This window comes from Phodopus roborovskii, unplaced genomic scaffold (assembly GCF_943737965.1).
Source record: "Phodopus roborovskii unplaced genomic scaffold, PHOROB, whole genome shotgun sequence".
Classification (NCBI taxonomy): domain Eukaryota; kingdom Metazoa; phylum Chordata; class Mammalia; order Rodentia; family Cricetidae; genus Phodopus; species Phodopus roborovskii.
Window position 1 is genome coordinate 14,125,422 of NW_026126547.1, and position 22,801 is coordinate 14,148,222.

Genomic DNA, 22,801 nt, shown 5'->3' on the forward strand with positions numbered 1-22,801 from the left:
TTTTAAAGATATGTTTTAGTTTTACATGTATGAGACTTTGCCCATGTGTATAACTGTGCACCATTTGTGTCTCTTGTGCCTGTAGATGCCCAAAGAGGGTATCAGAATCCCTGGACAGATGCTAGTGCTATACTTAAATTTAAACAATTTCCTCAAAACCTTAAGTATTTATTAAAAATATATATCACCACAAACCAGTCCATGAAATTTGTTTTCATTTAGCAGAAAGGTCTTTGATAAATAACTAAACACTTGTAATCATCAAATGACAAATGCTACATCTAACAAGAAAGACAGCCTTCCGTTCATACCCATGTAATGCTTCATTCCACAACACAGCATATATGCCTGTGAAATGTATATTCTAATATTATAAAAGCATCAGTGAGTGAGCTGATAGGGTAAATGTTTAGAAATTTATATGATATATTTTAATTATTTAAAATGATTTTAAATTTAAATATATTTTGATCATATTCTTCCCCTCCCCCCAAGTCCTTCCAGAACCTCTCCCCCTAACTACCCACTCAACTTTAAGTTCTTTGTCAAGAAACAGAAACCCAATACAACAACCCCCCCATTAAAAAAAAAACCCAAAGTTAAAACAAAGCCAAAAACAAACAAGCCACCAAACTGTAACCAAATAAAAGCACACAAAAAAACTGTGGAGTTCATTATGTGTTGGTCAACTTCTCTGTTCCTCAACGTGAGGCCTGTCCTGGAGTGGTTGATGTACCCAGTGCCACTGTATTGAAGAAAACTCATTTTCCCATGACAGTTCAGTTGTTAACCTTTATCCTGGTAGCTAGGTATTCATTCATTCATTCACTCCATTTTTTAAGCATGACAAGCACATAGAGAAATCATAGCAGCAATGCCAGGGCCGTAAGGAGAATGAGTGCTGCAGGCAGGGAAGCCAGTGAGCTGGAGGTGAGAAGGACTCAGGTGACAGCAGGGACTCTGTAACAGATACTTGAGACCCTGAGGGAGCCTGAATGCCAGTGTGCACTTTAATACTCTTTTGCCAGAAGTTAGGGAAATGGCTCCTTTTGGTGAAGGGGAATCAGCTTCATACGTTCCTGTGGAATGCTAACTTTGATCTGGCCCCTGGAAAACCTCTTGTAGTTCAGGCTGAGCTCATTTGTGGATATTTAGACAGGCATGCAGGGATATGCCATTTACTCACTCATTCCTCATGCCTTGCTTTGGGCTTTATTTATAAGATTGCTACGAACATCCTTGTTAGTGTTTTTAGTGCAAATGTGTAGATCCTTGCCAAATTCATTGATCTACTTTTGCTTATTTTTGTGACTTCTCTGTTTACTCTATTGGAATATTTACCTGTTTTGTTTGTTTTTAAATTTTGATTTAAGCCTTATGTTTTAGAAAAGGGAATGATCAAATCTTCCCCTCACTTCTTCACCTCAGGGTCCTCTCCTCATCCCCACTCCTGCTATGGAATCTTTGTTTTTCTTCTTGCTTTTGGTATCATACATTGCAAATATTTTTAAAACCCATTTGCTACATATTTTTCAATCATTGCATATTTTGTGATTGTTCTCTCAATACACATTTTAAATGACTAATAATATTACTATGTTTTGTGATTTCTTGCTTGCCATCTTACATCTTTACGAGATTATAGAAAACTTTTAAAAATCAGTAACCTATTTATTTCAGTCATCTCTGACTTTATGTTCACATTTTATTCCTCCAGTGCTCTGAAAATAATTTAGCATAATAAATAATGTACAGATCCAGCTTCATTTTCTCCCAGCTCTAGGCAGTTATCTAATACCACATTCATAATGTTCTCATGACAGCTGAGCCCACGTTTATGCCACACTAAAATTATGAGACAGCTTTTGACAGCAGTCACAAAGTTGAACTCATCTGGTAGATCTGTGCGCTCATGTGCATGCATGACCACTAACTTGACATATCACAGGTAATCTTAATTACTAGTCTTCTTAACAAAACAATAGCAAATCCTAGGTCATTTGCTGTTATTGAGACTGGGTTTGTGTGTAATATATAGTTTGTCGAGCTTCCTTGCTCTAGGGATCTCTTGTGTCATGGAAGCTGGGTTGAGAGCAGGCCACCAAGCCTACCTGGCTTTTATATGGATTCTGGGCATGGAAACACAGGGTATTACAAGTCATTTCTCCGTCCTCTCTTATGTGTTAAATTACACTTGCTTTAACTTCTTGTTCCTTCTGACAGTAATGTTCCTTTGCCAACACAGTTAGCTCTTTCATTTGTTAGAACTTTTTTTAAAGGTGGTGTCCTGGTTAGTTCTTGCCAACTTAACACAATGAACACACCTGGGAAGAGGGACTGTCATATGAAGACTTGATCCCCCCCAAAATCAAATTGTCCTGGAGGAATGTCCATGGAGTATTCTCCTGATATGACTGAGGAGTGTGGTGATATATTATTTATGATTTAATAAAGATCTCCTGAAATATTAGAATGCAAAGCCATAGAAGCTAGGCAATGGTGCCACACACGTTTAATCTCAGGACTGAGGATGGATCTCTGAGTTCAAGGCCACGAAGGCTACAGGAGAGTGAATCAGTCTGAAAGATTAACAGAGTTCACACCTTTAATCCCAGCACTAGAGAGGTCTATAAAAGATAGGAGCCCAGTGACTCAGGCTGCATTCTGAGATTAGTTTCCAGCCACACTGAGGAAAGGCAGCAGTCTGAGGCTTGGTAGAGCTCTTAAAGGCAGGATTAACCCTTCCAGCCCAAGGCAGAGATAAGAGCTAGTGGCTTGGCTGTTTTGCTTTTCTGATCTTCAGCTTGAAGCTTGAAACCCAATATCTGTCTCTGGGTTTTTTATTATTTGTGCTACAGAGGAGGGAAGCTCAGCCCACTGTAGGTGGGGCCAGGCCTGGGACAGTGGTCCTGGCTTGTATAAGAAAACAAACTGAGCAAGCCATGGGAAAGAAGCCAGTGAGCAACATTTCTCCATGGTCTCTGCTTCAGTACCTGTCACCAGGTTCTTGTAAAACACCCTGGCTTCCCTCAATAAAGGACTGCAAAGTGTAAGCTCCCCTCCCTGTTACAAGTTTCTGGTTGCTGTTTTATCACAGCAACAGAGACTTGACCTAGGGCAGATGGGGGCTTGCCATGTTGCCCAGACTAGCCATAGGACCAAGGGGTCTGAACTACAGGTGTGTGCCTCAGTTTAGATATGATATGGAGAGCTAGCTCTTCATAGTGTTCCTGTGTCATACGTTTCAGTTTCTCAGATGGGCCCTAGTGTCTTAAACAAGTCTCTGGGGATTTTGATTAGCATGCCATAAATATCATGAATATGTGTGTTAATTTACTGAAGAACTGATAGGTTTCTATGCTTCATTCTTCTGTTTAGGAAAATAAGTTCTCTTCATTTATTCAGTTTCTCCTCCACAGTTTTCTTTTGCAGACATATCTCCTGTTTAGTACTATATTTTTTATTTTCTGCTAATACTGCTGTTTTTATCTTCTAATTAAATTCATAACTTGGTGATTCTTGGTATGTGAGAAATAGTGTATAACTCTTTTGGAACCTTAAAATTCATTTCTAGTAATTTTGCAATTGATTTGGCTTCTGAGGTGGGTATAAAATTGTCTACAGATAATCATCATGCCCCCGTGCGTCATACATTTAAACTCTAATTCTTATGTCCTGAATAATTATGTTAAGGTTCCTTTGTCTTATTCAGTGGAAAGATGCTATTCATTCATAGCTTGATACGACGCTGTTGTTGTCCTATGCACTGTTATGTTTTTATGCATTTCTGTCCCCCTTCAATGCCAATCATAATTCCTGTCTCACTGAACATTTTCTAAGTCTTTAAATCTATAAATTTTAACCTTGCACTGCCCTGTTCTATAAGGATAGCTATTTCATCCACAGGTTTTCTAATAATAAGCCGTCTTCTACATTCTTGGAAAGTACTGCTGTGGTGGTTAATCTTCATTGTCAAGTTGACTGGATTTAGAGTCACCTAGGAAACGTGCCTCTGGGCATGGTGTGCTGGCCTTTTCCAGGGGGGCTTAACTGGGGGGGGGGGAACCTGCCTTGGATGTGGGCAGCACTGTTCCATGCTGGTTGCTGGCATGTCTCTCCCACTGCAGTGTGGCCGTCCACTTCACCCTCCAGCTGCCATGTCTTCCCATTGTAATGAATGATCTATGTCCCTTTGGAACTGGTCAGAAAGAGCCCTCTACCCTCAGTATTGTCAGGCATTTTGTCATAGCACTAAAAAAAGTAATTAGTAAAAGACTTCTTGGAAATGGAGCACTTGAGTCAAGAACCACAGAAACATGGTGAACAATCTGTTGATGAGTAGCCATGAGAACCCAAGTTTTGCTTCCATGACCACACATTAAAACATTTTTGTTAACAGATGAGGTCTTGTGTCTTCAAAACCAGACTTTCTTTATGTGTATTTTCCAGTTTGGTTTCACAATTGCATGTACACTCCTAAGTTTTTGTTTTGCTTTCAATTTTAGTATGTTTTTAATTTTTAAAACTTTAAAATTTTTAAATTAAAAATATATCAATAAGTGAAACTAATTGCTGTCAACAGCTAGATGTTAATATGTCTAGTTAGATGACTTTTGGCTTTTGACACAATCAACTCTTATTTTTATAAATGCTATTTATGTTCATAAAATAAAAGTCAAACAATTCAGAACCACAAACATAGAAGTAATCTATCACCCTTACATTGTAATACCCAAGAAATAAAACAAAGAGAAAGGATGTTCATTCTAGAAGTTCATTCTAGAAGCCACCGCTTCAAAACAGGGCCCATCAGGTGCCGCTGAAGAGTGATGGAGTGAAAGCTGGGTGCGCTGCCTTGTACCTATAACCCCAGGATTCAGGAGGCTGAATGGGGATTGCCATGATTTCACCGCTAGTTATACAGCAAGACCCCATCTCTTAAAAAGTAATGCCATTAGTTAAAAACAATATTCTTTATAATTTCTTCAGAAGAGACTTTTAGAAAACGGCATTCAAGTTGCTATTAGAACATGGCATGTATTAAAGGTTGTAAATTCCTAGAAAATATTTTACAGTAAAATTAAGTATTTCTTCACTTTTTTATTTCTTTGTAAGTATTATCCATACCCAACAGTGATGCATGCCTTTAACCTCAGCACTAGGGAGACAGAAACAAATGGATCTCTGTGAGTTTGAGGCCAGCCTGGTCTTCATAAAGAGTTCCAGGACAGCTGGGCTATATAGTGACCCCCTGCTTCAAATGTAAATAACAATAAGCATCATTAATTTATTCCACAGATATTTATTATGTGGCACACACTAGGAGTGGAGAATGGAGCTCAGTCACAGAGCTTGCTGATGGCTACTGAGGCTGTAACACATGCTCAGGACAAATTAAGTGACCCATCAACATCATAAATATTCAAGGATATGCATGAATTATTTATTAATGATGTCTGCAGCATTAATGCTTCTTAGTCCACTGTGTATACATCTATTTTCCCATCTACCGACTATATGCATTTTATTTTATTTTTTGCAACTCGCCTGTGGTTACTCTTTAAAACTTTGATACTTTATGGCCACATGCGTAGGTGACTAAAATTATTTTGAATTTCTTCCACCCTTTCTGTCATGAAAACACTTTATTAAGATCTATAGGATAGGTATATATTTGACTTGCTATGTTCCAAAATGTTGGATGATTGATTTTTATCATTTGAATGTAGTTCGGATAGTTTAGTAAGAGCCATGTGTGAGCCAACTGCACTGATTAGTCATGCTTGTAGGCTCTGCTCTGTAGAACATGGCTTTCATGTTACGTAAGTGTTGCCATCGTGAAAGACCTACCAATGGAATGGAAGGAAAGCTTCAGAGAATTAGTGGAAAAGAGATGGGCTATAGCACAGTGGGGTTTGAGCAAGAGAAGTGAGAAACAACAGGTGCCATGAGCTGTTGCCAGCTTGTTAAAATAGACGTGTATGTGTGCCTGAAGCCTTTGCTGAGCGCAGGCTGTCTGTGTGTGCAAAGGTGGACACTGGGTATTGAGAGCAGAGCAGTAGGAAGGATGAAGGCACTCTTTCGTGGTATCTGAGGGGATCCTCTGTAAAAATCATTCAGAATAAAGTATAGTGGCTAGTTAAGTATTTTTCATTTCAGTTGGAAAAATTGAAAGAATTCTGAAAATTAGAAAAAAAAGTCAGCAGAGTTTGTGGAAGGGATAAAAATAATTTTCTTGATTAGCTTTTGCTGAACACAAAAACATTGGCTGTTGCACCTAACCTTCTAGACTTTGACCATGCTTCCCCAGTGAGTAAGGTTGCTGCAGGTCTAAGTCAGAGCCCAGGTTTGTTTTCATTTGCGATGTTGGAGAAAGACTTTCATTCATAAATGTTTAAATGAATATTGCTGTTTTTTTTCCTATGCACAAAACTTTCTAACATGTTTTTAAATGTATAATTTCGCTGGTCAGGGAATTTCCCACCAATGGCCATTTTGTTTGTGTCCTGTTTGGGACCCTTAAAAAACAAAGCTTCAGGGTTTTGTGAAGACTGTTCCTTTGCTAGGTCGCTGGCTGCCATGTTTGTTGTTTCCACTGTGCCCAAGCTGTGTGCTTTGTATTCCCACAAGCAGAATGGGTTTCTCATAATTGCTTTTCATTTTAGTTGTAGTAATAGATATGGGGCAATAGCTTATTGAGGCTTTTGTTTGCATTTTCCTTATGACTAAATGACACTGAGTGAGCCTATTTTCATGTGTTTCTTTCCATCTATATACCCTCTGGATGATTTTTGCTTATTTTCTAATTGGATTGTTTGAACATTACTTTTTAAATGTTTGTGGAGTTTCATTGCAAATGCAGGTAAGCAAAAGAGACCACTTACTTCATAAGCAAGAGAAATTCAGAAGGCTGTTTGTTGACATTGTAAAAGATTAAATGTAGATAGAGGAGCCAGAATGATGTGTTTGGATTTTACTAAGATTCAAACATTGTGGAAGCTGTATTGAGATGATGAAAATAAAAGGGAGGGAATGAGGGAGGAGAAAGTGAAAGAAAAGAAGTGATTTAAGGGCAAAGAGGAAGAGGTGGGGATGGAAAAAGTAGGTGGAATAAAAAGGGAGGTCTTGATTAGATTTAATAATCATGTTGACACAGCCTGAGAGAAGCCTCTATTGAGGAATTGCCTAGGTCAGCTTAGTCTAAGTCCTGTCTGTGGAGGATTCTCCTACTAACTGATTTGAGAGGGCCTAGCCTACTTTGGGTAGCATCATTCTTCAGGCAGGTGGTCTCAGACACATATATTAAACAAACAAACCAACAAACAAAAACCCTAACCAGAAGAAGCCAGCCAGCATCATTCCTCCATGGTTCCGACCACTAGGTTCCTTCTTGAGTTTCTGTCCTCATTGTCCTCTGTGATGGACTGTGAATTGGAAGTGTGAACCAAGTAAACCCTTTCCTCCTCAAGGTGCTTTTTGTCAAAAAGTTTTATCATGGCCACAGAATGAAACAAGGCCAGGAGATAAGAGATACATGGACTTATGGAGGAAAATTCCCCAAGTCTGAGAATGCCCTGTAAGCAAAGGTTTTTGTTGAGATCTGTAACACAGCTCCAGCACTAGTGAGTGTTGGGTCTGTGTGTTCAGGAGAAAGTGTAGATGTCTTAGATGAGTTGTCACTTGTTAAGTGAAGAAACTGACCTCTTTTAAATTACGTTTAAGTCATTAGTGTTGGAGTTTAAAGAGCATTGGAACTGCTTGTGCTAGTGTAGACCCATAATCTCAGCACATGTGAGGCTGTGGAAGGAGGATTGAGTGCAAGGGCAAAAACCTGGGCTACAGAGACCTTGTTCCAAAGCACTGCAATAGAGGGATATTATTCTAATTCCGGTTCTTCCAAAGACTGAGGCCTGTGCACACTCCTTAATTGTATATGGAGAAATCAGATGGCTTACTTCTACTATCTTTACAGGGTGTTATATCTAATGATGATTACTAGAAAACACTTGGCACCTGTAATTTGTTCTACAGAAAAAGTGAAATTGATAATTTTTAAGAACCATGGATTATAATAACACGATTTCTAACTAGACATGCCTTTTAGATCGGAGAACAGGAAGTCAGACAGTATGCCATTTTTTTTGAGTTGGTTGCTTTGGGGTAGCTCGAACTTGTGGATTTTTATACGTGCCATGTGGATGCTACATAAAGAAACAGCCCCAGAAGTTTTCACAAGAGTCACCCAAGTCTTTGGATGAAATCTAAAGCTATGTTTGCATCGATTGAGATTCTAGGAGCTTGGTTGAATAATGGTAATAGGTTCCTTGTCTCCAGGAATGGACCAAATTTAGCAGCGTTGGTCCATCATCCATTGGCTAGGAGCAGCCTGTGACAAGGATATTCTCAGTGTAGGTGGATTTTGGATCCCAACACAACTATCCAGGGCACCTGTTAGCAGCTAAAAATCTAGTTTTCCACACAGGTGTAGAGTATAGCTACTTCATGTCAATGAAGAATGGAGCAAAGCCAGAAGTCCGTGGTCATCAACTGTGTTCACTACCACTACAACTCATCTTATGGCAACAACGTGCCCATCCTCTCCTTAATGTACTGTCTCCCTTTTCTGTGACAACTCAGACACTTCCACCTCACTGAGTACTGGTCCTTGTTTTTCCCAGCCATCTAGGATAGTCATTCCATCGCTTGGGTCATTGACAGAATACATGCTGTATCCTGTTAAATAGCCCTTTCAATGTCACTGCATTATTCGCCAATTTTCTGTTCACGGTCCCATGTTCAAACATGCTCAGAAGTTATTCCAAGGTATGCTCCTGTGACAGAGACTGTCTTAATACAACTCTGTGAGTATATAGTCTTTTACCTTCTGGTCAGGATGTCCCTACCTCATTGTACTGATATATACCCCCAGTTATCAGCCTCACAGCCAGGAAAGTACTAAAGGCATATTCCGAGGGGGCCAGGGGAAGTGTATGTTGTACTGTGTGTGGGTAAAGGTCTCTGCAGCGTCTTCTAGATTCAAGAGCTGTGCAGTTTGGGCATCCTTAGGAGTGATGTACCAGGCAGATGTATCCTTTCCTTATTTCAGGATCCCAGGTATCCTTGACTTTCACAGAGCAGAACTGCCTTGGTAGTGCTTTTAAACACTGTGATGACTCTTTTAGCTGTTCCACTTTAACTATCCCTGCCATTCGAGTGAAGGATGACCTTTGTAAGCTACCAGAGAGGCTCCCATAGAGCCATTAACTGTATAGCACTCAATCACTCATTCACCTTCCTGAGGATAAGCACTACCCAGCAGCAATCAGTTAGATCACTGTCTTGGTAGACATCACTCCCCTGTGCTGTCCCCACCCCACTAACCCAATGTAGAATATTGCTAAGGGAAGGACACTGGAAATCATCAAGCCAAAGTTGCCCATCAGAAGAATCTATTGTCATTCTTAAGTCACCTAGAAACAGGACAGCTTTAATATCTGTCTACTCAGGAATAATCAGTCATTGCCTGGGAGCCACTCATAGAAAAGGAGGCTATACCAGGAAAACAGGACAATAAATTGCAGAATGAAGAAGCTGGGACTGTTAGGCAGTAACACCCCTACAGTGGTAATAAACCTGAGAAGCATATTCTAATAGATGCCAGGATAGAAATAAGAGTGGTGCTGTCATGAAAAATAGGAAGGAGCTCCAGGAATTGCTCCCAGAATTGAAGTATCCATTAAATGGGAAAAACTGATTGAATAACCTTTAGAAATACAGCAGTCAAGGCAGTGCTTAATGAGATTGAGACTGCTAAACTTTGCTAAGAAGGCACTGTGATATTTATTGTTTCCTTCTCTGCTGTTCCTCATTCCTCAGTATGATAGTGTCAATGGGGGCAGTCAGAGGTCTGCAATCCCTAAACGGCTAGCTGGTGCTAGAAGGCCATGACAGACCTTGCTTTCAAAACCATGGTTGTGTATTTTAACCATTCTAGTGGTTTCTATAGGGCCCGATACAGACACTTAGATTGTTTCGCCAGGCTCAGGCTGGAACATCATTTCTGAGAGTATCTGTAGAGGCATATGAAGACAGGACTAGAGAGTTAGATAGCTCAGTTAGGAAAGTGCCTGCTGTGTCTACACATGTCTTATGCACACACCCACCTGAATTCTACATACACACACATTCTACATACACACACATATGAAACATAACAAACACATACAACACCCACTGCTGCCTCAGCTAAAGGCTTTCTAATAGGGAAAGAAGGAAAGACACCAAGGGCATTTAGGAAATAGAAAACTAAAAAGGAAGATACTTAATGGAATATTATAATGCTTTTAAAATGTAATAGAAATGGTCATTAAGATAGAATTTCTTATTAGAGATTTGAAAAGCACATTCTATACTGGTAACGGGGCAATTGGTTAGGAACAAATAAATGTGTGTATGTGTAAGAACAGAATTACAAATAAAGACTCATGGATTCAACATTCAGTGTGATGCTACATAGCAATAAAGATACCCAGTTAGCAAATAAAGATACAAAATGCTCAGCACCACTAATCTTTGGGGAAATGCAAATGAAACCATAACACAAGACTATCACATACCCACTATTACAGCTAAAATCATGGGGATTTTTTTTTTTTTTGAGAATTTCATGAGTTCTGTATTTATATAATTTACTCTTTTCCTTCCATCACTCCAACACACACACACACACACACACACACACACACACACACACACACACACACACACGAACCAGGTATAGGGAATTGTCAATGGTAAGTGATTCTTGAGACCGGAGTAAGTAGAGAAATTAAAGACTATAGAATACCAGCTTCTATCAGAGACAGACAAGGCGTGAAGGAGAGGGAAGAACCAAGGCATTTGATTTCAGGAGGGGCACTTTATAGGGTTGGATGTGGCTCATGCAGTCAGATTTGAAATCATTTGAAGTGGATGGCTACTGCTGCTGGAATGTCACGGGGCGGGGGGGGGGTTGTCATCAGGACTGCAGCAGAGTGGACAGTGGTCTGCAAAATGGCAAGGGCATGAACAAGCACTTGGACTTGCTACTTGCTTCTTATGTGACACCCTCCCACACCAATGTTTTCTATTCTCCTTGCGTACATAATGAGGCAGCATGCTGCAATAAATTCCTTTTCCCTCAAAACAAAATTCCAAGGACCTGTAGCTAGGAAACATTTGGGCAAATACTTGGGTTACTAGTAAGAACAGGGAGAAATGGACATAAGATGTCAAGCCTAATATGGAACTTGTTCCAGAACCTAACAGTTCCTATCTAATAATAAGTTATTTACCTTGTATATAGAATGTATACTGTCAATCTTTAGCACTTATTTTCTAATTTAAAATATCACTGACTTTTCTACCACTGCAATGTACAACACAAAACACAATAGTGAGCAGTCTACAAACTGTTTTGAGGATCAGTAAAACAGATGAGTTCTATCAATATGAGTCTCTGCATTCAGACAAAACAAAGACAAGTGTGTGTGGCCAAACCCTGTTTGAAGTGTTTGCAATGTGCTTTATGTAGAGACACTTAACTTAAACTTGTTTGTTATTACACATTTTAGCAAACGATAAAACTTCTGTAAAGAAAATTTTAGCTGGATGGTGGTGTTACATGCTTTTACATCCCAGCACTGGGGAGGCAGAGGTGGGCTGAGTTCAAGGCTAGCCTGATCTACAGAGCAAGTTTCAGGATTCTCATGGCCACACAGAGAAGCTCTGTCTTGAAAAATAAAAGCAAAAACAACAACAAAAAAGAAAATTCTAAAAAGAAATATGATCATTGAAAAGAGCACAAAGTGGTTTCTTTTTAAAAATTAGAAATAATTTGTTGTGTTTTTTCAAGTTAGCTGAGATTGTATTTAACTTTTATCTAAGAAACAGGTGTGGTTACATAATACGTTGATTACTCTTACCCTTCTATATTCTTTATAGCCCCATTTTTCTCTTTAAAAACCCAATAAAGTGAAAATTATGAGGGATTCATGTCTAAGTTTTCATCTCCTCACATTCAGCAAAGTCTGCTTTGAGTTGAACTTGCCCAGAAGTCACACTCTGGGCCTCCCAGGCCCGTATGCTGAGCTCCTCCCCAGTGTCAGAACATGTCATATTCCAGAAAAGCCCAGTGGACTACACCCTTCTTTTGGAAAGTATTTTCCCCATCAGAAAAATGCATATAATACCAAAATAATTACAAAAAGCAAACCACTTTTCCCTTTTATATAGCTTTGTTCACAATAACACATTTCTACCTTTACCACAGGTACCGGAGATTTGAAAAGGCCTTTCTCTTAGCTGTTGACATTGGTGCTCGTGACCTGTTTATGGTAAGTCATTCCCAGAGATGATTTTTGTGCCTTCAGTTCTATGGCTGAGTAAGTTGTCAGCTTTTGTGACCATTAAAAGGGATTAGTGTCATTTGTAGCCTTAGACACATGGAGGGGAGGCATTATTCTACCATGGCTTGCAGCATTGCCTTCATGACGCTGGTCAATAGCTATCTAGTATCTTTTGACTTGTTGACATTTTCTTTGCCAGAGCTAAAGGATCTTTTATGTTTTCAAGGCATTTATAATTCTTGAATTTTTCTCCCGATGAACCTTGATGTGCAGGAATGACACCTTTCCATCTATTAAGTTTAAATGTCTTTCTAATCCTTGCTTTGAGCACACTTGCAGCTGCAGTAGCCAAGACACAGGAGGAAATGTGTCCCAGGGATCTGACCATACTGTATTGTTGAACCCTCAGGTTTCATCGAGAATTTAGAATTTATGCTCACTTGTGCTTTGGCATAACTAGAGAGAAAAGCGAGTCTACAGGTGTTGAGTCCACCGCCCTCTTGCTCTGCTATTTGTCACCTGCCCAGTGGTGACATTGCCCAGGTTCTTACTGACCCTGTGCCTACTGTAAGGTTCCTGGCTGTTTATTTGTTTTTAAGATTGTAACTTAATTACACTTCTCTTTCTTTTCTTCCTCCAAACCCATAACCCTGCGCACCCTCGTTCCTGTCTTATGAGAACTTTCACCCCAGTGAGGTCAGATGAACAAAGTGGGAATTCTCTTGTCAAAGAAACAAAGACAAAGGTTTTACTGTTCTTTTGCACTGTGAAGATACTGTGCAAGTGTTGCCATTTCCTATGTATGGAGTTCATCACCTTAGGTCATTTGTGTTTCCATTGACTTTGGTATTAAAATTCTAAATTACAAATGACAAAATTTAAATTTCATATTCTCAAATCAATTACACATCCATTAATCATAAAATGTAATTGCTTTGAAAAAGATGAACATTACATTTTCCATCTTTGTTTTACTCTCCACTTGGGCAGGCATGGCAGTATATTGACAAAGGTTTACTATTTTCATCACAATCTGGGCTACAGACAGCACAATGTCACAGCTTTCATTTCTGATTGACTGACCTTTCCTTCCTGCCTGTCTTCTCACCTCTGCTGTGTATTATTCCTATAGAGGTTTATCGTCCTCCTCACTCCCCTTCTCCCATCTCCCCCCCCCCCCACAGCTTCCTACTCCTTGACTTCCTCCTCCAACAGATTCTTGGTATGTAGCCCTGGCTATTCTGCAACTCACTCTAGACTCTCTGAGTGCTGGGATTCAGCTACCAGGCCTGGCCCATATTTCTTGTTTTATGTTGAGAGTCTCATTTGGGGGGCAGAGGGCAGATAAGAACAATGATTAGAACTGCAATTGTTTTGGGAGGCTGGGCAAAATTTCTCTCAGAATATTATACTCTATAATTTATTCCTCTATTTTAATAAATAAATATAATCATCAAAACCACCTAAACTATTTTTGTATTTGTTTCAGCATTTTAATCTGTTTAACCCAGTACCAATTTAGAGAAAGTCTTTGTGTTCCTTCAAATCTCCTTAATCCAAGAGATTTTCTACTGATGGGTTAAAATAGAGGAGAGGATGAGTAGACGCTCAGTTGGAAAAGTACAGACGTATTCGGAGTGCACATCTTCACTCCTCATCTAAGACACTGCCTTTAGCCAAGGTCTATTTTAAGCGATCTCAAAATACAGTGTTGAGGCCTCGGAGCTCTGTTTAAGTTTATGAAAGTACTGTGTACATTTGAGACTTGATGTTGAAATTATCTAAAAGAATTTATCATGTTTTCATATAGATTGATTCTTACTGTTTAAATTTCATCCGGCCAGAGGTTCATAGCCTATATTCTAAGAAATACAACCTCTTTTGAAAAATGAAAGTTTATAAAATAAGCAGGATTATCTCTACTTGCAAAGGATTTATTATCTTTAAGCCATCTCTTCCTTAGAGATTAAAAATAATACCAAAGAGACCACAAAAAAAGAAGTATCTCTGTCTGGGGACATAGCACAGTTGGCAAAGTATTTGTCAAGCATGAGCAAGGTCCGGGGTTTGATCCCCACAATGCATAAACCAGGTGTGATGTCACCACTTGTGAGGTGGAGGCAAGAGGACCAGAAGTTAAGGTCATCCTTGGTAACACGGCAATTTTGAGGCCCGTATGAGCTACATGAGACTGTCTCAAACCACCACCTCCAAACCCTAAACAAACAAAACTCCACCAACAAAAAAGGATCAGTTAACCTGCAAACAGTGCTTTCCACTTTAGCATTTGGTGGTGTAAACAGGCCAAGGTATACAACATGACAAGAAAGGTGATGTGGCTGGCAGAGACAGCTGAGACTAGAGGGGCCTAAGTGTGTAACATGAGTTCTAATAGGTCTCAATAATAAAAGCCAGGAGTCAGATATAGGGGAAATGCTTAAAGTTCTGAGAGATGAATAATAAACCACAGCCACACCTCACCTCCTCAACTTCACAGCGGGAAAAGAGACTGAGCTCCTGCCTCCTTCTGCTTATATTTCTCTCTCCACCCAGCCATATCACATTCTGTCTCTGTACAAACCTATATGGTTAGCTAGTGGCTAGCTTGTACTCTGATCTTAAGCTTTATTTGTTAGAGCACAAACAAAATATCACCACATAAATATGAATTAAGGAGTTAGACTTTATCTTTAAAGCTGCTGGAACCTGACAAAGGGTTGGAATCAGAAGAGTGATATGATCATAATTTTGATCAGGAGTCTGCAAGCCTTTTCTGGAAAGGACTAGGTAGTAAATATTTCATTTTGCAAGACTTACAGATACTATAGAGCTAGTCAACACTACCATCATAGAATGACGGCAGCTGCCACAGTGCACAAACAGTAAGTGTGGCATGTCCCAGTAAAGCTTTATTTACAGCAATTTGAATATAATAAAAATGTCAAGTGTCGCACACACACCAAGAAACAAACAAACAAAAATACCGTGGTTATTTTTTCCCTCGGTGCTTTAAACTAGGAAAAAAAAAATCTTTAGTAACATTTGGCTGCATTCCATTCCATAGTTTTCCTATACCTCGTTTAGAGGGAGGCCTGAGGCTGCAGTGTGGAGAATAAGAGGGAAAAAGCCAGCTCTCAGATAAAGGGTTAGAGTAAGGTCCATCCCCTTACACCAGTGCCCTCATATTAACTTTTAAAAACAATACTCAGAGCCTGCTGATTCAGTTCCAAACTCAGCTATTGGCTCTGTGGCTTTTGTATAGTTTATCTAACACCATTTGCCTCCATTTTATTGTTTGTAAAATGGTAACAATGTATAAATTGTCAAAGTATGAATAAGTTAACATATTTGAAGTGCCTGACATACTGTAATGACTTGGTAACCAAAACTTCTTTCTAACCAGAGTTTTTCCTATCACTCACCTTTCAAATCTTTGTAAGAGGTGTGTGTGTGTGTGTGTGTGTGTGTGTGTGATTTTGTGCTTCAGACAACGTTGAAATTTGTATGTTTTTAAAATGTCTATACGTGATAACTTAGAATCAAGACAGCCTTGTTTTATAGTCTGTTCTCTTAGGCACAATATCTTTGAAAATAGATTGATTTGTGTACTTGAATTACTCTACAGTAATGGTAGCATTTGAAACCACTGCAAAAAAGTTTCAGTGAGTAGTGTTAATGCCCCAGCATTCTAAGAAAGAGTGAATATACTGATATATGAATTGATAACCAGTAAATAGTAAAATACCAGAACTAAAAACCAGCACAAACCACAAGGCATTTCAAAATATCAAAATTGTAAATAATCCATAAGCACAAAAAAATGTTCAAGGTCATTGGTCATGTAACTATGGGCTAGGGCTCTTGAAGCAGTTCAGGGAGCAAGCATCAGTAAGCTTTTCTTGAGATTCTTGTCAAAAAATAATGTTTCACTATACATAGACAAATATTTTTTATGGACTTTCTTTTGTCCTGCATTGGTCCTTAGTTCTGTCTTTGTGTCAGGATAATTGTGGCTTTCTTTGAAAAAGACATAATTAGTTTTGGAATTGGGTTGCTTTATATATCTGAGATCCTTTGGGATCGCCTGTGAATTTTAGGATGACTTTTTCTGGTTTTGTACTAACACTGAAGCTTTGATAGAATTTAACTGATCACTTTAGGTACAACTGACATCTTTTTATAGGGTTGTTTTTTAAGTTTCCCTACATATGTATGCTGTTTATTGAGGCTTTTTCTCATTCCCTTCCCCACCTCTTTTTTCTCCATAATTTTATTTACGTTGGCATCATATACACATACAAGACTTTAGGTATCTCTATAAAATGTAGGAACCACAAATGAGAGAAAACATAATTTGTCTTTCTAAAATTGGCATAATTTAGTTGACATACCTGTTTTCCTATAAATAATATGATTTATTTCTGCATGATCTTGAAGGTTGATGATGCTGTCTGATATGTTATGGGTTTTTGTTGTTGTTTTTGTTTGATTGATTGGTTTATTCATTTCCAGAATTTCTGTCTGGTTCTTTTTCAGGGTCTGAATTTCTTTACAGGATTTTTCCTTGATGTTTTGAAATTTTTCTACCAAGCTACCTATTCTTTCATCTTCATTGGTAATTTTCCTGTCTAGGTTTTCAGTTAATTTCATAACTTTTCTTAAGGTTTCAAATTGGTTCCCAGCTTGTTCGTTGGAGTCTTCTCTGTGGTCAGGGTGTAGGACTCTAGACTTTTTGCCTGGCATTTCAGCTGTCTAATCACTTTGATCTCCATTATTGAGAAGTTGTCAGCTTAGGAGGGGTCTCAGAGGAAAGCCAGCTCATGGTTTTCTATCCCTTCATTGGGTTTTGCGTGTCTGTTGCAATGTATGTGTCCTCCAGTTTATAGTGACCCCTTCCCACACATGCATACTCTGTTTCTCACAATTTTTTGTTTTATTTCACATGAATCCTGATGGGTTGTCTTTGCTTGGATTTATAATCACAAGGAAAGCCAACTGCAGTAACACTGTCATAACTACAGTGTCTTCACAGCAGCCTTGAGGTTTTAAAGCAATGATGAACAAATTGATGTGTTGGGATTTTTACTAGAAACAAGAACTATCTGTTGAGGAGGTAACAGAAGGAGTGCTGGAGACAGAGGACACCGGGAGGGAGAAAAAGTTCCTCTAAAACAACCATTGGAGATCATGTGAACTCACAGAGACCAAGGCAGTGGTCACAGGGCCTGCAGGGGTCTGCACCAGCTCATGTGCATATGCACTGTGGCTTTCAGCTCAGTACTTTTATGGGGCTTTTGAACATGTGAAGGAGTGTGTCTATGATTCTTGTGCCTGCCCTTGGGGCTCTTTTATTTTTCTCTTGTCTTGTCCAATTAGCTATGATGATTGTTTTATCCTATTGTATTTTGTTTTGTTTTGTTGTTATCTCTTAGAAGCCTGTCCTTCTCTAATGAAAGACAGAAAGGGAGTAAATGCACATGGGAGAGGATGTGGAGGAAGGACTGGGAAGAGTAGCAGGATGGAAAACTGTATTCATATTACATTGTATGAAAAAAAGAATCTATGTTTGATGATGGAATAGACAGGAGCTATAATTTAAAAATCTTTCAACTTTGGAAAGTTGAAAAAGTCTGAATTCAAAAGTCAAAATTTTGAAAAAATATAGGAAAATTTCCATTAGGCTTAGGAGAAAATTGAATTGCTTTAGAAAAGGTAAATTAACTTAAAAATAGATGAATAGAAACCATTCGATGTCAAAAACAACAAAGTAAAACAAACAAAAGAATGAACAGTCTGGATGGCTTGCAGAATTAGTCATGTCCATAGTAGAAGTTTCATGAAAGCATGGCCTGTAGATTCAAAGGTCCTAGTGAACTCAGATACAAGAATGCAGTTGTCCTATCAACACAGGACAGCGCACAGAAAAGCCTTTACACAGAAATTAAAAATACCAATAACTGTTGTGAATTATAGTTGCCCTCAGTGGAAACTACAATTACCAGAGATAATATGGTATCTTTTAACACAAAATATATCCAGTGATAATATCTATTGGTGAGAATAAAATAAAAATAATTTTAAATAAATCAAAGGTAACAGAGTGCATCACCAACATGTCTACACTATGAGAGAAAAAAAAAAAAAAAATGAAGGTCTGAGTAAAAAGCTTAAACCAGAAGTTGGATAGACACCAAAGTCTTGGAAATGAGAAGCATGTGAATTAGCAGTCTTTTCATCCTACCGTTTTTTGAAACCTAACTGACATGTTCGAGATATATATGTTTGTCCTCATTTAAACATTATAAAGCACATATGCACCTATTAGTATATCAACATGGTACCCAACAAATATGTATATTTTTATGTGTCTATTTGTGTGAAGCTAGCTTTTAAGGATCCACATTCTTTTAAAAAGAAGATATTTAAAGTAAAATTTATGTCATTAACATTGTGTCTATTAAATGTAAAAATTAATGATGTTAACAAAGAAATGGCAGATGGAATTATACTGGTATATGGTTAGTACCTCTTTGCTGAAATGGTACAGTCCTAGGTATAGTGTGACGAGTTAAAATTGCATATTGTAAGTGGAGAGGCTACCTTAAATGCCCTTCCCTTATATGGAGAATGATGACTACCTTAAATGCCATCCTAGAGCCTTCTCCCTGTTGCTGATGGAAGCAGAAGCAGACACCCACAGCTAAGCACTGAGCCAAACTCCTGGAAGCCAGTGTCAGAGGGGGAGGAGTGATGAACGAAGGGGTCAGGACCATGCTGGGAAAACCCACAGAAACAGCTGACCCGAGCAAGTGGGAGCTCATGGACCCCAGTCTGACAGCCGGGGAACCAACCTAGGACCAAACCAGGCCCCCTGAACTGGGTGTCATCTAGGAGGACTGGGCAGTCTATGGGGCCTCTGGCAGTGGAACCAGGATGTATCCCTAGTATGGGAAAGGAGGGAGAGGGAACTGGGATTGATATGTAAAATGGGATTGTTTCTAACTTAAATAAAATTTATTTTAAAAATTGCATATTATTGCAAATAGAGGGTTTTCTTCTAAGAAAAACTCAGTAGGTATGTAACTTTCAAAAGTCAATACAGAAAATTTTAAAAATTAAAATATTCTGTCTAAAAACAGAAAAGGATAAAGTAAGTAGCAAGATTTTAATTTTAAGTTCAAACATATGCATTAAGTTGGATACAACTAGATTATACCTTCCAGTTAAAAAGTAAAAATTAATTCTTTTTAAAGGTCAGAGGTTATCAGACTGGACCCAAGGCAAGTTGTAGTTTCAAATATATTCAGGATATAATTCATTGTTGTAACACAAATAAATAAAAAGTATATAAAAACACTAATAGAAAAAGACTTCTACAAAGTAATTGTGGAATCAAGGTAGTAATCACTAGAGATAATGATTTCATGGCAGTCACAAAGTTTTAAAGAAAAGATTAACAAAATGTCCAGATAGGTATTCTCATCAGAAATAGAAATACACATTTAGAATATCAAACATTTAGAAAAAAATCTTAAAGTTTGAGCTCAGAAGCCTATAATTTCAAAAAAATTATAAAAACATTTCCATATATATATATATATATATATATATGAAAGTTTAGTTTTAAAAAAACGACACAATAAACAGTTGTGTATAAGATAACTGAACTTTAAATACTTGAAATAAAAGTTGAGAAACTGTAAAAGATAGGTGTAGAAATCCACAGAGAAAGTAGGCAGAAATTTATGAATATTTGTGAATCAACTTTCCTGATGTTTTAGAAGCTACAGAATCCAACATTATTTTCTAACAACTTCAGAATTTACATTATTTGCAAACATATGTCATTTATTCAATAACTCCACATTGGGCCATATGATAGATGAGACACATAAATCTAAAAAAAAAAAAAAAGATAGACGAATCCAAAGGAACTGAGTTATAAATCAGCAATATTTTGTACCTCTAAAGTTCACATGTATTTACAAATTAAATAACAGTTGTTTTTTTTTTAAATCTGATCTTCAGAAGAAATCTCAGAAGAAATTAGGAAATATCTCAAATGAATTTGACAAAAACCACAATGTATCAGAATGTATGGGGTAGCTATTAATCCATAGTGGTACATGTGTAAGTAAATAAATTCAACTGTAAAAATAACACCTGAATTACAGAGTCACAGTTTGGCAAACATTGTGTATCACTGAATAAGGTAAAAGTTACTAATAGGTTCTATGACTAGGGAAATGTTCTGCAGAAACAAGCTACTTAAGGGTTCTAAGAGTATTTTTCATAATATTACAAAAATTGTATATCCTTTACAGAGGGAACAAGAGTAACTGTCATGAAAATTGGCAAATACTATGTAAATCTAACAATCATAACTCATCAATAGCAGAACAAATAGTTTGGTGTAGTGGTGTGTTCATTTTATCCCAGAGCTTGGGAAGTAGAGGCAAGAGAATCAGGTCATCCTTAGCAACATAGCAAGTTTGAGACCAGTCTGACCTATGAATGCCAAATTAATACTATAATAAGAATAATAATAAAACAAAAATGGAGCCAATGAAAATAGTTTGCTACCTGCCATAATAAGCAAGGACTCAACATCCTGACTGTGACTTTCCTGCTAAAAAGGTAAAACCTGAATCTCAAATTGTGGGTCATTCCTACAAGTAGCCTGTACTCTTACAAAATGTGGTGCTCACATAAGAGAGAAGACCAAATAAGATTAAAGATCATCACTAAAAGCATCAAAACTTGGTCTGTTGGGCGTTAAAAAACAGCCAAGAATAGTTGACTCTTTGCTTTTATGTGGGTGCAAATGAACAGTGCTGGTTCCATTGTTTTGTACGAAATGTAAAGTCCTCTCAAGTAGATCAGCAACTTTTCTCAAATAGTTCAGAAACAGGTAAACTTTGACCTGTACTTGAAACTTAGTGGAAGCTTGAGGTTGCTTTTAAAATATACACCTTCACTTACTGCCACAGCTCTGGATTCTTCACTGCCCAAGCTTTCTCTAGGTAGAATCTGGGTGGGTTGAAAGCCTGTTACTCTGGTCACAAAATGCTGCTTCTGACTTCGTGTCTTTAGAGTATTATTCTGGGTTTGAAAATTCAGGTAGCCTCTCCAAAGCAATTATTACTGTGACAGAAAAGATAATTGTTTTGCTATACTCATTGTGGCATAAAAGCCACCCAAGACTGCTTCTCTGGCCCCATCTTGGATGGCATGAAGATGAGTTTGCCTTCTGAGCATTCTCATGTTGGCATCTCTAGCTACCTTGGCCATTGGCACAAGGCCAGTTGGAATGTCAAATGTACCATCTGATAATGCTATAAAAAGACCTATAACTGCTGCTCTCCAGCCATCTGTGCCTTCCCTTGGCATAATACTATTGGGTAGTTTGTCTTCCATTGGCATAGTTTTTGTAGGGCGGCTTACATCTGCTGTTCCTAGGCACTTGCTTGGTGATCAAGTTGACATAGAATTGCTTCCTTGGCACTGTTTTTACAGAGAGGAGTTTTATACCTGCTAACTTCTGAAATAAGCCTCGGCATTTAATCAAGTAGAATTGCAATTTTCAATGTTATGAATATATGTGACTTTTTGGCCTTTAATGACTCAAACCTATCGTAGACTTTCAAGTTGAAGTTCTAATTGGAAGTCTCCACTCAGAACAGTTAGCTAATACATGATGTGCACTTTCTTTAAGATAGTCAGTTGAGTACACAGAGTAAATATCTCCTCTTGTGCCAAATCTATGGGAAAAAAAATTGTGTGTGTGTGTGTGTGTGTGTTAAATGTTATAACTGGAATCAAAATAAGAATACTTGATGGACCCAGAGTGGTGAGAATCCACTGAGAACTATAAGACTGACAAAGTGAGATTAGGAAAATAAGTACCAAGAAGACTGCTACCAGGGTTGGAGGAACATCCAGAACTTCATGCCCTGGGGAGAGGATACTTTGAATGGAAAAGTAGCTGTGGGCAAGCAAGGATCGGGATGCTTCAATATGAACAGGAGGGTGAGAAGGCGGAGAAAAATCATAAGTAGAAACTGGGTCAGCCACAGTTATGTTAAAGAAAATTGGGTTGTGAATATTAAGAATTTAAGGATATTCAGCAGAAAAATAGAAATGCATATGCTATGGACTGAACTGTATCTTTTTCTTCTACAAAATTCATGTGTGTAATTTCTAACCACCAAGGTGGGAAATTAAGGTACAAGGCCAATGGGCTAGGTTATCATCCAATATGCTGTCTTTGGCTGTTGTTGTCAGGAGAACAAGCATCAGAGAGATGAGTGCAGAGAAAAAGTCATAACGGATACATCAAGACTGTAGCCAACTTACAGGTCCGAGAGGCCTCTGGCCAAGCCATGCCTGCTGCTAGCTTGGTTCCCATCTTCCAG

General features: G+C 38.2%; 1 protein-coding gene across 1 annotated transcript in view; it reads left to right on the forward strand.

Annotated features, from left to right (window-relative positions):
* The window catches only part of Wdpcp (WD repeat containing planar cell polarity effector), a 268,385-nt gene that overhangs the window by 166,303 nt on the left and 79,281 nt on the right, over nt 1–22,801 (forward strand). The window contains exon 13 of the mRNA XM_051200567.1: nt 12,311–12,374. Coding sequence (XP_051056524.1) covers nt 12,311–12,374 — 64 coding nt within the window. The remainder of the gene's footprint in view (nt 1–12,310; nt 12,375–22,801) is intronic.